Genomic DNA, 14,431 nt, shown 5'->3' with positions numbered 1-14,431 from the left:
TTGATTATAGGCTTTTACTAATTTAGTGGAATTTGGTCAGGAAAGTACTTGGGACAATTGAATAACAAGGTGAAGACATTTTTACACTGTTTCTTCACTGGTCAGAACAATAACTGCTAGCCACATACGGCCACTTGAACTTAAAATTAAATGCTATTAAACAGTTAGTTCCTGGCCACATTAATCACATTCCAAGTGCTCAGCTGCAGTGTGGCTAATGACTCTCTGGGATAGGCAGATCAGTAGAATATTGTACCACACAGAAAGTTCTGTTGGAGAGCAGTCTTCTAGAAAGTGTTTTGTTAACATAGGCTGGTAAAACTGGGAGCAAAGAAACTCTCCAAGTTTGAAGTAAAGCTCTACTCATTCAACAAAGGTCCCAGGCCATTATTAATGAATTCATCTAGTCTGTCGATGTGTGGGGCAGTCTTCCTTCCATACTCTCTCTCCTTTTCTCTGCTGTGACCCTGTCTCAAGAGAAAGAAAAGAAAAGAAAGGGTGGGTGGGGAGTGGTGGCACACCTTTAGTTCTAGCACCCTGGAGGCAGAGGCCAGCCTGCTCTCTCTATAGACTCTCAGGGCAGGCAGAGGGATAATGGTGATGTGGTGGAAGCCAATCTCAAGAAAAATTAAATTAAGAATATATGAGTTTGTTTACTTACTTAAAGGATTTCCTTTAGTAAATGGAATTGTAAGGTGGTTTTATAAGGCGTATTTTTTGGGTTTAGGGATAAAAGCATTCATAGGGTTAAACTCAAGGTCACATTCTAACTGTAAGTAAACAGAATATGATGTTTTTAGCATCCTTGTTGAAATATCTTGACAAGAAGTATCTATAGGCCAAAGAAAATTTTTAGTTTTGTTTTTTGAGACAGGGTTTCTCTGTGTAGCCCTAGCTGTCCTGGAACTCACTCAACAGGCTGGTTTCAAACTCAGAGATCTGCCTGCCTCTGCCCCTGGAGTGCTGGAATTAAAGATGTGCAGCACCACTGCCCAGCTTTAAAATTTGGTTTTATTGCTTGTGTGGAATGTAAACTAGATTCTGCTGTGATGGGCCTCTAAATTTTCTCTTTCTGCCCTGCTTCAGTACCTACTCATTCTGTGACGTGGAGCCTGTATTTCCCGTGCTGGTGTCGAGTTCTCTTGCTTAGTATTTCCCTCTCCGAGGTGGAGAGTTGTACTTTCTTGGTTCTTTAGTCTTGAGTCACTAAGAGCTCTTCAGAGTCAGTGACCTGAGTCTAACTCAAGGTGCTTGGTGTAATTTTAAGTTCAACTCCTCTGTTGTTTTCAAAACCAGGTTAATTGTGAGTATTGTTTTCGTCTGTAGGTGGTGGTGGCACACACCTTTAATCCCAGCACTCAGGTTGATCTCCGAGTTGGAGACCAGCTTGGTCTACAGATAAAGTTCCAGGACAGCTAAGGCTACACAGAGAAACCCTGTCTCAAAAAACAACAAACAAAATAAAACAAAAAGTATGTTTTCCTTTAGCCAGCATTTTAAGAGAAATGTTGTTTGGGAGGCTGGAAAGATGGCTCATCAGTAAGAGCAAAATAAACACATGTTTTTTGATTTTTTGTTTGTTTTTGTTTTTCGAGACAGGGTTTCTCTGTAGCTTTGGAGCCTGTCTTGGACTAACTCTGTAGAGCAGGCTGGCCTCAAACTCACAGAGATCCACCCGCCTCTGCCTCCCGAGTGTTGGGATTACAGGCGTGCGCCACCACCACTCGGCTTGTTTTGTTTTTTAAAGAAATGTTTTGTTTCAATATTTGTAAGACAAATAATTGCAGAATTAGAGAAAAATGTTACTGTTGTCATCTTGTAAGTGCTTTTCAAGTTTATTTTCCTGGGAATATTGATTTCTACCTGAGACTGGGTGGGCATCCAGTTCTTCACTGCAGGCATTTATTGACTGCCCAAAAGAGGAGAAAAAACAGCCACATATATACATACATGTGTGTATATGTGTGACGATCATAGTACATTAGCATTTAAAGATTTATTTATTTATTTATTATGTATACAGAAGAGGGTGCCAGATCTTATTACAGATGGTTGTGAGCCACCATGTGGGTGCTGGGAATTGAACTCAGGACCTCTGGAAAAGCAGTCGGTGCTCTTAACCTCTGAGCCATCTCTCCAGCCCCACATTAGCATTTAAACACATCTTTTGAAAACCTTTTTCTAATTATGAAAGCAGTACATATCTGCTTATTTTTTTTTATATTTTGTGTGTGTGTGTGTGTGTGTGTGTGTGTGTGCGCCCGCAAATGTCCAAGTCCGTGCCACATGAGAAAGTGGAGGTCAGAGGACAACCCAAGGGAATTGGTTCTTTCCTTCTACCGTGTGAGTCCTGGGGATCAAACTCAAGTTGTCAAGTTCATCAGCAAGCACCTTTATCCGATGAGCCATTTTACTGGGTCTCTTCTTTTCAGTTGTGTTTTTTCTTACTATTTTGTATGTGTGTATGTATATGTGTAGGCACATGCATGTCACAATGTGTGTGATAGAGGTCAGAGGACAACTTACAGGAGTAGGTTCTCTCCTTCTGTTATGTCGGTCTAGGAACTGAACTCAGGTCCTCAGGCTTGACAGTAAATACCTTTATATGCTGATCCTTCTTGCCAGCCCACAAAGTCATATTTGAGTCTCTCAGATTATACAGAAATAGTAGACCATATGGCTAGAGAGTGGTGAATGAGATTTGCCTTGCAACTGCCATGTAAACATTCTTTGTTTGCCTTGCAGAGGAGGTGGCCAAGTTGGAGAAGCATTTGATGCTTCTTCGACAAGAGTATGTCAAGCTGCAGAAGAAACTGGCAGAGACGGAGAAAAGATGCACGCTTTTGGCTGCACAGGCAAACAAGGAGAGCAGCAGTGAGTCCTTCATCAGCCGTTTGCTGGCAATAGTGGCAGGTCTCTATGAGCAGGAGCAGTACAGGTAAGCTCCTGGATCCAGAACTGGACCTCTTGCTTCATCCCTAGCCACTTCACATATGTTAGAGTGTCTTCTCATTCTCTCTTATTTTGTACTCCTCGGGGTTGAAACAGGGACTTTGCATATCTAGACAAGTGCTGAGCTGCATCCTCATCCTCAGATCTTGTCAACCTTGTTCTGAGACAGTCTCACTAGGTTGGCCAGGTTGCCATTGAACTTGTGATTCTCCTGTTTGAGCCTCTCAGGTAGACGAGATTAGACCTATCTGCTCTACTAGGCCTGGCTTCTCTTTCATTTTCTTGTCAAATTTATTTTTCTGTAATCCACATTACCAGCACTGAGCCACATGTGGAAGCTCAGCTTGTAATCTCAGTACTAAGGAGACTGAGAGGAAGATTATCATGAGTCTGAGGCCAGCCTCAGCTATATAGTGAGGTCCAGTCCAGTGTGGGCTAGGTTAGATGGAGTCCTTATCTATAAAACAAAAGTAAGAGCTAGGCTGATGTCAGTAAGGTACATGAGAACCTGAATTTGATCCCAAGAACCCATGTGAAAAAATTTGGGCCTCATGGCAGGCACTTAAAATCCTAGGAGTAGTAGGAGGACAGAGACTAGCAGTTTCGGGGCTCCCTGTCCAGCAAGCCTAGCCTAAGTGGTTGTGTTTCAGGCCAGTGAGAGACCCAGTAACAGGTAGATGGCACCTGAGGAATGGCACCAAAGGTTTTCCTCTGGCTTCCACATGCACACTATCTGTGTGCTCATCTGTGCCCTCATACACTCAAACCAACACCAAACCAATGAAAAAGATGAGCAATGCGCCTTTGTTACTCAAAATGTCATTCTTTGTTAGAGACCTGTATGCTACTTGCTAGCCCTTTGGCCTCAAGCTATGACATTAGGTTCCTGATCTGTAACAAAGGATGATATATTAGTACTACTCAATTTAGGGTTGGAGTAAAGATTAAGTCATAGATGTTAAGACACTTAGAATAGTGGGCACATACCAAGGATTGATTATTAGCAGTAGTATTTATTTATTTTATTTATTTGTTTGAGATATGGTTTTACTGTGTAGCCCTGGCTGACTTGGAACCTGCTGTGTAGACCAGGCTGGCCTTGAACTCAGCAGTCCATCTCTTTCCTGAATATTGGAATTAAAGGCATGTGCTACTATACCTAGCTATTTATTTAGGTGTTCTGTAGCCCAGGATGGCCTAGTACTTGGTTGTGGTCAAGGATAACCTTGAATTTTTGATCCTCTTCCCACTGCTTCTCCAATGCTACAGTTTTGCTAAGTGCCACACATTGGCACTTTTCTCTGTTGCCAGCATGGCTGGCCATATGACCCAATCCTGTCGGCACAGAGGGTCATCATTGATGTTTCAGTTAATTGCCTAGAAGCCTTTTTTTCTTAGCATTTGACATTTCAGAGTTAATGTACCTATCTTTTTTTGGGGAATTTTTAAAAATATAATAGTATGTAGGAAATATCCTTACCTCTCTTCTTGTTTGCTTTTTTGAGACAGTGTCTTGCTATGTACCCCAGATTGATTTCAAACTTGTGATCCCAATATGCTGAGGTTATATGAAAGTGCCACCCAGCCCCAACCTCTTCTCTTGATAAATGGTTAGATATTAAATGATTAATGTTAGATATAAATGTTTCTGATGGAGACAGGAGTCCAGGTATTAGGTTTTGTGTTCTTTACTGCTTTGTGTGAACTTATGTGTTCATAGTCTCTCCGTTTCACATTGCTTGACATTATTATGGAGCAAAGCAATAGCACAGTCTGAGTTTTGTGCTATCCACATTTATTACTCTGGTGGTTTATTCGATACATTCTGCATAAGACATCTTATATTTTATGTATAACTTAGTCATCCTGCTTAGCTTGTAAGTTCAGCACAAGAATCCTGTTAGATGTATTTGAGACTAGATCATCCCATGGAATTGAGGTAGAAGTTAAAATATTCCCAGGAACATGTAAGCATGGTCCACCGTGTGGAAATGCCATTGTGGTTTATTTTTTTCTTTTGCAGATTCATGTTGATAATCATTATCCATGTATTTGTCAGGTAGAACTCCTAGCTTACCTAGTTATGATGACATTTTTCTTTCTGTATCTCTGGATATTTTCTTCATCAGTGATTTGAAGATCAAGGTTGGGGGCAGGCACATCAGTGCTCACAAGTTTGTCCTGGCAGCTCGCAGTGATAGCTGGAGTCTGGCCAACTTGTCTTCCACAGAAGAGCTAGACTTGTCAGGTGAGTCTGACTTCATCAGAACACAGAACTAATGCACAAGACCTCTTGGCAGAAAGTTATAATGCATCACTGTAAAATATATGTGGTATGATAAAAGTAAAGTACTTATCAATTGATGGGAACATGAACTATTGAAATAAGATATCACCCTAAGTTGGTTGTTCTATTTTCTTTTAATTTTTTTTTAAATTTTAATTTATATGTGTGGGTGTTTTGCATGCGTTTCTGTCTTTGCACCATATGCATGCAGTGCCCAGGGAGGTCTGAAAAGGATGTCAGATACCTTGGAACTGGATTTACAGATGGTGGTGCATCATGTGGGTGCTGGTAATTGAATCCAGGTCCTCTGGAAGAGCTGACAGTGCTCTTAACCATTGAGTCATCTCTCCAGCCTCAGGTTGTTCTTTATGATTATATTTAATCCATGGATAACAAGTTAAATATTTTAGTATCTATTATGTTCTTATATTTAGAAAGTACAAGAATCTTTCAATAAGCTTATTTCTTTTTTTTTTTTTTTTTTTTTTTTTAAAGTTCCTAGAAGCTTGTCCTAGGATGCTATTTATTTATTTATTATGTACACAGAAGAGGGCGCCAGATCTCATTACAGATGGTTGTGAGCCACCATGTGGTTACTGGGAATTGAACTCAGGACCTCTGGAAGAGCAGTCGGTGCTCTTAACCTCTGAGCCATCTCTCCAGCCCAAGCTTATTTCTTTAAAAAAATTATTACTGTATGTATGCTTAGCTTGGGAGATCAGAGAACTTTGTGGAGTTCTGGGGATTGAACTGTGGTTGATAGGTTTGTCTGGCAAATGTCTTTATCTGCTTAGTCATCTCTCCAGGCCTGCTTATTTTAGCTTTTGCATGTAGTATATGTACATGTCCTTGTAGGTGTGTGTGCTGTGTGTGGAATCCAGAGGCTGATAACTCAGTCATTCTTCCTATTGATTGACTGATTGAAGACAAGAACTCATCATGTAGCCCTAGCTGGCCTGTAACTCAAGATGTAGACCAAGCTGGCCTTGAACTCAGATATGCCTGCCTCTGCTTCTTAAAAGCTAGAATTAAAGGGGTATGACCACCTTTAGTATCTTTTCCTAAAAATATTTTGCATGTATTTTGTGTGTGTGTGTGTGTGTGTGTACATGAGAATACAAGTGCCCTTGGAGCCATTAGAGTTCCCTGGAGCTGGAGTAACGGGATTGTTAGTGACTTGATATGGCTTCTGGAAACCTAACTTGGGCCCTCTACAGTAATAATATGTGCTCTTAACACTGATATATCTCTCCAGCTCTATAGCTCTATTTATTTTTTGTGTGTCTGTGTGTTGGTGTGTGTCTATATGCATGGTACCTAAAGAGGCAGATCTCCCTGAAGTTGGAATTAACATGTGGTTGTGAGTCTCTCAATGTGAGTACTGAGAACTAAACTCAGGTGGTCTACAAGAGCAGTATATGCTCTTACCTGCTGAGCCCCACTATATAGTAATTTTTGTATGTGTATCTCTTTATTTGTTTGTTTGTTTGAGATAACATCTTACTGTGTGGATTAGGCTAACCTGGAATTCACAGAGGTCTACCTGCTCTGCCTCCCAAGGGCTAGGATAAGGCATGTGCCATCATGCCCAGCTATATGTGTGTCTCCTAATAACATGTTATATACTTAAACATATGTAGTAAATTTCTTTCAAAACAATTTTAATAGGACTGTGGAGATGGCTCAGTGAGTAAAGGCATTTGCCACCAAGCCTGATGATCTGAATTTGATCCCCAGAATTCACATGTTAGAAGAAAAAAATAAATAACTCACCTCCTCAAGTTGTCCTCTAACCTCTACACAGGCATCATGATATGTGTGCTCATCACACACACACACACACACACACACTCAAATGTAATTTTAAGAAAGGTTCTTAGTAGATACGCTAAATTATTTATATTATTGTCTTATGTATATTTGTAGCTTATGACTAAATGGAAGTTTTCAAAAGTTCATCTAAAAATTGTATTGTGTTAGTATTTGCCTAACTACTCTTGAAAACAAGGCATGAAGCAAAATTTTCATTGAACTCTGCTCTTAGTGACTATTGCAAAAAGTATAAAATGGAGACTGTCAGGATATTAAAATAGGACATTGGACTGGGAGTGTAGCTCAGTGGTAGAGTGCTTGCTTAGCATGTATCAATCCCTTGGTTTGATCCTGAAGACTGGGAGAGAGAATGGGGGTGGAGAGTGATTTTCAGAAGTGATTGACTATGAAAGCTCTACTGAGATGTCTGTTCAGAGGCTCTCCTGTTTAGAAGGTCTATTTCTGTGTGCTGAGGACTGAGTGATTATGGTGGGTCTCTGCCTCAGAGCTCATGCTCTGGGAGAAGTAATGGACTGTTACTAAATCAGTTCAAACCCGAGCCATGAATGTAACAAAGTAGCAGCAGAAGAGATTTGAATGGGGCTGTAAGGAAGATGCCAGGGGTGGCTAACACTTGAGCAGTATTGTACTGGAAGAATGGGTGTTGATCTCCTGAATTTCGGAGAACAGACATTTCATGTTTTTCTGTTGTGAGTGAACTCTCTTTATGATAATTCCAAAGGTTTAACTTGAAGGCCTCACTTCTCCTTGTAAGCACAAATAAACATACATAAAAGCAGATTCATGTGGATGTGTCATTCATACCTAGGATGAAAATACCTGTATGGAAGGTCTTTACCAGAAAGGCTCCAGTCCATATGAGTGCACTCAGAGTGGTGGCTTCTCTTTTTAAAAATGTATCTTTTGAAGCCACATATCTCTGGCCACCTGTAGAATAAAATTAGGATAGTTTCTGAGAACCATTTGATTATGAAATGTTCTTCACAAAATGTATGGTAGTATCTTGACTCCACAGTCACATATTTTGCAAGGCTAGAAAAGATAATAAAAACAGGAATTATTCAAATTCATTAGAAAGATGTTAAGAGTAGGCTACGATCTTTTGATCCTTCCATTATAAAAAATTGGTGATTCCAGCAGTTGTGAGACTTACGAAATGTACTTTGTTGTACTGTCAGTGACATTTTTTTTTTTTTTTTGGTTTTTCGAGACAGGGTTTCTCTGTGTAGCTTTGCGCCTTTCTTGGATCTCACTGTGTAGCCCAGGCTGGCCTCGAACTCACAGAGATCCGCCTGGCTCTGCCTCCCGAGTGCTGGGATTAAAGGCGTGCGCCACCACCGCCCGGCTGTCAGTGACATTTTGGTCAGGGCTACATGAGACCCTGTTGTTTTATGGCTCAGTGTATATCTGTCTCAGTGAATATACTGTGTGCACATGGAAAAATAATGTACCGCAGTTGCTGGATATAGTGCTTTGGTTATTTACAGTTTGAACTCAGGGCCTCTTACATGTTAGGCAAGCACTCCAGCACCACCCCACATACACTTCTACCCTACTTATTTTTTATTATGAGGTAGACTCTTGCTATGTTACCCAGGCTGGCTTGAAGCTCACTATATAGTTCAGGCTGATCTTCTACTTTCCTTCCTCCTGCCTATATTTTTTTGAGTATATATTATATGATTCAGCACTGTTCCAAGTGCTGGGATTACCTATATTCACCAAGACTGGGTGGATGTAGTCTTCTTTAAATACCATTATGTCAAGGAGATTGTTCAGTATGTATGTATGTATGTATGTATATCTGTGTGTATATATATATATATATATATATATATATATATATATATTTTCCTTTATGTCTAGTTTATCAATTCTTTAAAATTCAGTGTTACTATTTACTGCAATCTTGAGATAGAAATTTTAGCTGGATAGGAAGAAAATGGGTGCTAGGGAAGTTCCCAGGAATCCCCAAGGATGACCCCAGCTTAGACTACTAGCAGTAGTGGAGAGGGTGCCTGAACTGCCTTACCCTATTAATCAGATTGGTGAATACTCTGTCATCATAGAGCCTTCATCCAGTAACTGATGGAAGCAGATGCAGAGATCCAGGAGTCCAGTCAAAGAGAAGAAAGATTCTATGAGCAAGGGGTATCAAGATCATTATGAGGAACAACAACCAAACCAAACTAGTGGGCACTCATGAAATTTAGATCAACAGCTATGGAGCCTCCACGGGACTGGACTAGGCCCTCTGCATAAGCGAGACAGTTGTGTAGCTTGATCTGCTTAAGGGGCCAAGGGGGCAGTAGGATCAGGATCCATCCTGGGTGCATGAGCTGGCTTTTTGGAGCCCACTACCTATGTTGGGACACCTCACACAGCCTTAAGGCAAGGGGAGAGGCTTGGACCTGCCTCACCTGAATGTGCCAGGCTCTGCTGACTCTCCATGGGAGGCCTTACCTTCTTGTAGGAGGGACTGGGGGTGTGTGTAGGGGGGGGAGGATAGAGGGTGGGAGGAGAGAAGAGGGGGATCTGTGATTGGTATGTAAAATGAGTAAAAAAATTTCTTTTTTTAATACATGAAAACAGGTTATAATTCAAAAGTCCAGGGTTATTTGAAACTGGAAAATATTTTCTCTGTAGAAAATAGTAAAAATTATAACATTTCCCAATAAGCCCTTTTAAGCCAAATAATAGCTGAATTATACATATAAATATTGATTAGATTCTGGGATACAGAAGAAACCTATCTTCATCTGTTCAGAGAGCTATGTTTTACTTAAGTTGTGTAAAGGAGATTCTTGTTCAAATTCCCCTTCACTGTTTGATTTACAGCAGACATTTTTCTATAGGCTAATCCATAATCTAAAAAGATTTTAGCCTTCCCTCCTGAAAGTACGGCCAGCATTTTCTTTCATTAGCTTGATACAGTACAAATTCTTATCCTAATAGTGAAATGTTTCACTAAATCTTGCCCATTGATTGGGCAAAACCAAAACTTATTATAAGCCACAGTCATCCTAGGGTCCCCCCTGCTAGGTAGCCTCCCTGGATGTGTGGGTTGCAGTCTGATTGTCCTTTGCTTTATATCCAGTATCCACTTATGAGCAAGTACATACCATGTTTGTCCTTCTGAGTCTGGGTTACCTCACTCAGGATGATATTTTCTAGTTCCATCCATTTGCCTGCAAATTTCATGCTGTCATTGTTTTTCTCTGCTGAGTAGTACTCCATTGTGTATGTAAAATGAATGAAAAATTTCTTAATAATAAAAAAAAAGAAAAAAAAGTTGTATCCACAAGCCTTAAATTTTTTTTTTTTTTTTTTAGCTGGACTGGTGGCATGTTCATGTAATCCTAGGATTTAGGAGACTGAGGTAGGAGGGTTAGGAGCTCCAGGCCATCCCGGATTACCTTGTCATGACCTTGTCTCAGAAAATCAAAAACAAAGCAAAATGAAAACTTTCCACCATTACTGTGTTACTGAGGAAGACAAAGGAAAAAAGAAAAAGCTACGGTTTGTTTTTGCTCCACCCTTGTTTGTCTGTTGTTTAGTAGACAACAGTGAATCAGTCTGCTTTGCGTACATCAGGTTTTCAGTTCCACTCAACATCACTCCCTTCAAACCCATCCTCCTCACTGCGGGTAGTTGGAATAGAGGGTTAATCAGAGCTGATCTGTTGTTGCCTAGTTACTAATAATATATTACTGGTCCTTACTGTACTTTTCCTTGATAATTAAGAATTGAATATAGTCTCCTAACCTTAGTGAGCATCACAATAACATCATGGAATTGTTAAGGTGCAGATGCTGGGTCCATCCCCAGTTCTCTTCGGTCGTCTGGGTGGGCTTGAGAGTTAAACTCTGTTAGGAGTCTGCTTGCTCAGGATTCCTCATAGAGAACTGTTATGCAAACTGTGGCTTTAACTTTTCCTCTGGACATCACCTTCTGTATTCTGACTAATCGAAAGCTGATTTAATCAGAATAACAGTTTAGGTTTGTTTGTTTGTTTGCTAGTTTGTGTTTTGAGACAGGATCTCAAGTAGTCCAGCTTGGCCTGGAACTCATAGTATGAAGTCAAAGATGACCTTGAACTTTGGATCCTTCTGCTTCCCAATTGCTGGTATTAAAGATATATGCCACCACACCTGGTTTATGTCATTGGGAATTAGCTCAAGGCTTCTTGCAAGTTAGGCAATCAATACTAACTGAGCCTAATCCTCAGCATTAGTTTAGATATTTTATTTATTTATTTTGGTTTTTCAAGACAGGGTTTCTCTATGTAGCACTGGCTGTCCTGTAACTCACTTTGTAGACCAGGCTGGCCTTGGACTCACAGAGATCAGCCTGCCTCTGCCTCCTGAGTGGTGGGATTAAAGGCATGTACTACCACTGCCCACACCCGGCTAGTTCAGATATTTTAAATGATGATTTTTATAGTAAACATTTCCTTCAAGTAGTTGTATAGTCTTTAAAAAATATATAAATAATATATTTATTAACTAAAAATCAAGGTACCGATTAGCTAAAAGAAAAATTAATCATGAATAAGTTCTTGAGTTGATATTTTAGTAAAAATCTTTTCAGGTTCTTGATTAATTGTTAGATGATAGATAGACAGAGCTGTCTATTTAGATATATATATGCATATACACAATGGTACATTTATACTCATACATATAGCAAAAATGAGATTATATAAAATGTATTATTAGTTTTTTAAACCTCTGTAAATATATTGTCATGAATGTATCTAAATTGTCTTTTTTTTTTTTTAAGATTTATTTATTTATTTATTGTGTATACAATGTTCTGCCCACACACATCCCTGCAGGCCTGAAGAGGGCACCAGATCTCATTACAGATGGTTGTGAGCCACCATGTGGTTGCTGGGAATTGAACTCAGAACCTCTGGAAGAGCAGTCGGTGCTCTTAACCTCTGAGCCATCTCTCCAGCCCCATCTAAATAGTCTTAATTGCTGCAGATTTGCCATTGTGTGTGTGTGTATATGTATATATAATATATATACATATATATTATATATACATATACATAATATATTATGTTTTTATTAACTTTCTATTGTACTCTGAAGATTTTGTAAGCAAAATGTGGTGGCTCATACCTTTAGTCCCACAATTTTGGGAGGCTGAGGCAAGAGTATTGATGTTAGTTCTGGGCCAGCCTGGGCTGTAAGAGTGAGAGATCTTATTTCAAAATAAACCAACATTTTATCTCAGTTCTTCATTATTAAAATAATACATTTCTCTGTATTTACCTTATTGTTTGTTTAAGAGTAATTGCTGTTTAAAAGTTTATTCAGTCTTTAAAAATCTTGGCTACAGACTGGAGAGATGGCTCAGTGGAGCTCTGGCTGTTTTTCCAGAGAATCTGGCTTTTATTCCCAGTACCCATACGGTGGGATGCAACAACCATCTGTAACTCCAGTTCAAAGGATTCAACACCTCTTCTGGTCTCCGTGGGTACCAGGAACATAATTGTTGCATAGCCATACATGTAGGCAAAACATCCATACATAAAATAAATGACTGAAAATAAATAAATAAAACCTTTACTAGTCTGTATTAGAAATTCTGTTGAGTGTGGTGGTGCCTTTAATGCCTTTAATGAGGCAGAGACAGGCAGAACTCTGTGAGGACTACGTAGAGAGACCCTGTTTCAAAAGGAAAAAAATAAAAGAATAAAAGATATTCTGAAATTATCTTATGTCTCAGTATTTTCCCAATGAATTTGACCCTATGGTTTCCTCATACAAAACTGTAACATTTTTTTGAGTCAGATGCTGCCCAGACATTCTGTCACCATTTTTAATGGCTGTATTGTTAGAATTATCCACCAGAGAAGACCACTTGGGCACGGGTTTAAGCAAATAGAAAGTCTTTCATTAGCTGTCCTGCAGCTACACTGGGTGTTTGGGACCCAAATGCTGTTCTAAGCCTTTCTCAAGATGGGATTTTAAACACAAGAAAACATATACTGGGATGACACACCTCAGTTAGCCAGAGCAGTTAGTCAGAAGCGGAATTACAGAAGCCAAAAAGCAAGATTAATAAATTTAGGGACTTTACCAGAACTATAGATCTTTGTTCTCTTTTTGCAGGTGCTGGTTGCCTAGGTGCTAGGTTCCAAGGCCTGAATGATAGTTCCATCATGGTGTCAATTGTGCTAAGGTCTGGGGACCTACTGAGGGTGGGGGCCTGTAACAGTATATTTGAGTTAGGTGTACTGTAATTGACTTTTTTAACCACAGGTTTTAGCGTGACTTCTAGAAGGCCTAAGCGTGTCATCTGCTTCCTTTTTCTCACTAGATGCGAATCCTGAGGTGACAATGACCATGCTTCGCTGGATCTATACCGATGAGTTAGAGTTCAGAGAGGATGATGTGTTCCTGACTGAGTTGATGAAACTGGCTAATCGCTTTCAACTCCAGCTCCTTAGGGAGAGGCAAGTCACAACAGATGTGCTCAAGCCCCTGCAAGGTGGTGGTGGCTAAGTTTAATTGTGCCAAGCTGTGCGAACAGCTTCTGACATGTGGAGAACTGTAGGGTTCTCTAAAGGTGGTGGGGCAGAGGCTGACTTCTCTCTTGCTTTGTGTCACTGGGAAGCTAATGGTGCTGGCGCTAGTTTGTTGGTCTTTCTTCTCCTGGTTGGTTACCTGAGGTCCTGTGTAAACTGACAACTGAATATGGAAAAATAGAATCCAGGGTCCAGAGTCTTGACTTTGCCTTCCATTCTGTGTTCTTCAACAGTTGATTCTGCCTTTGGATAGATCTAGCAAAGGAAGTATTTGGTTATATACTCCTTTTTGGAGGCACTCTAATGCTTACATTAATCCAGAGAGCTTATGGTTCAGTAGGTTTTGTAGCCAGTATCAATAAGGGCTTATTTCATTGAAGTTAACTGCTTTTTAGGTCCCAAGGAGCTGGCACAATACGTTTTTATAGTGCGTTTTCTCTGTTCCTCTCCCAAGTTGTTAGAATTATAGGAGACAAAATGCTCATCAAAGGATCAGGCAGAGTGCGTTGTGCACCTGTTGTCGCTGTGGCTGTTGATGGCCAGCTTGTTTTTTGTTTTTTTTTTTAAAGATAGTTACTCTTTTTTTTTTTTTTTTTAAGATTTATTAGGTATACAGTGTCCTGTCTGCATGCATGTCTGCAGGCCTGAAGAGGGCACCAGAATTCATTATAGATGGTTGTGAGCACCATGTGGTTGCTGGGAATTGAACTCAGGACCTCTGGAAGAGCAGCCAGTGCTCTTAACCTCTGAGCCATCTCTCCAGCCCAGAGTAGTCTTTTCATAGTACTTCATAATCTCTTTTTTTTTTTTTTTTTTTT

General features: G+C 40.0%; 1 protein-coding gene across 2 annotated transcripts in view; it reads left to right on the top strand.

The window, feature by feature from the left end:
* Ankfy1 (ankyrin repeat and FYVE domain containing 1) overlaps window positions 1-14,431 on the top strand; it is a 68,921-nt gene that overhangs the window by 6,994 nt on the left and 47,496 nt on the right. For both annotated transcript variants that reach the window (XM_052756187.1, XM_052756188.1), the window contains exons 2-4: window positions 2,746-2,938; window positions 5,082-5,200; window positions 13,406-13,541. In XM_052756187.1, the coding sequence (XP_052612147.1) occupies window positions 2,746-2,938; window positions 5,082-5,200; window positions 13,406-13,541 (448 nt within the window). The remainder of the gene's footprint in view (window positions 1-2,745; window positions 2,939-5,081; window positions 5,201-13,405; window positions 13,542-14,431) is intronic.

The sequence above is a fragment of the Peromyscus californicus genome, unplaced genomic scaffold, assembly GCF_007827085.1.
Source record: "Peromyscus californicus insignis strain IS unplaced genomic scaffold, ASM782708v3 Scaffold_3__1_contigs__length_106647218, whole genome shotgun sequence".
Classification (NCBI taxonomy): Eukaryota; Metazoa; Chordata; class Mammalia; order Rodentia; family Cricetidae; genus Peromyscus; species Peromyscus californicus.
This window is presented reverse-complemented; position numbering and strand designations above follow the sequence as displayed.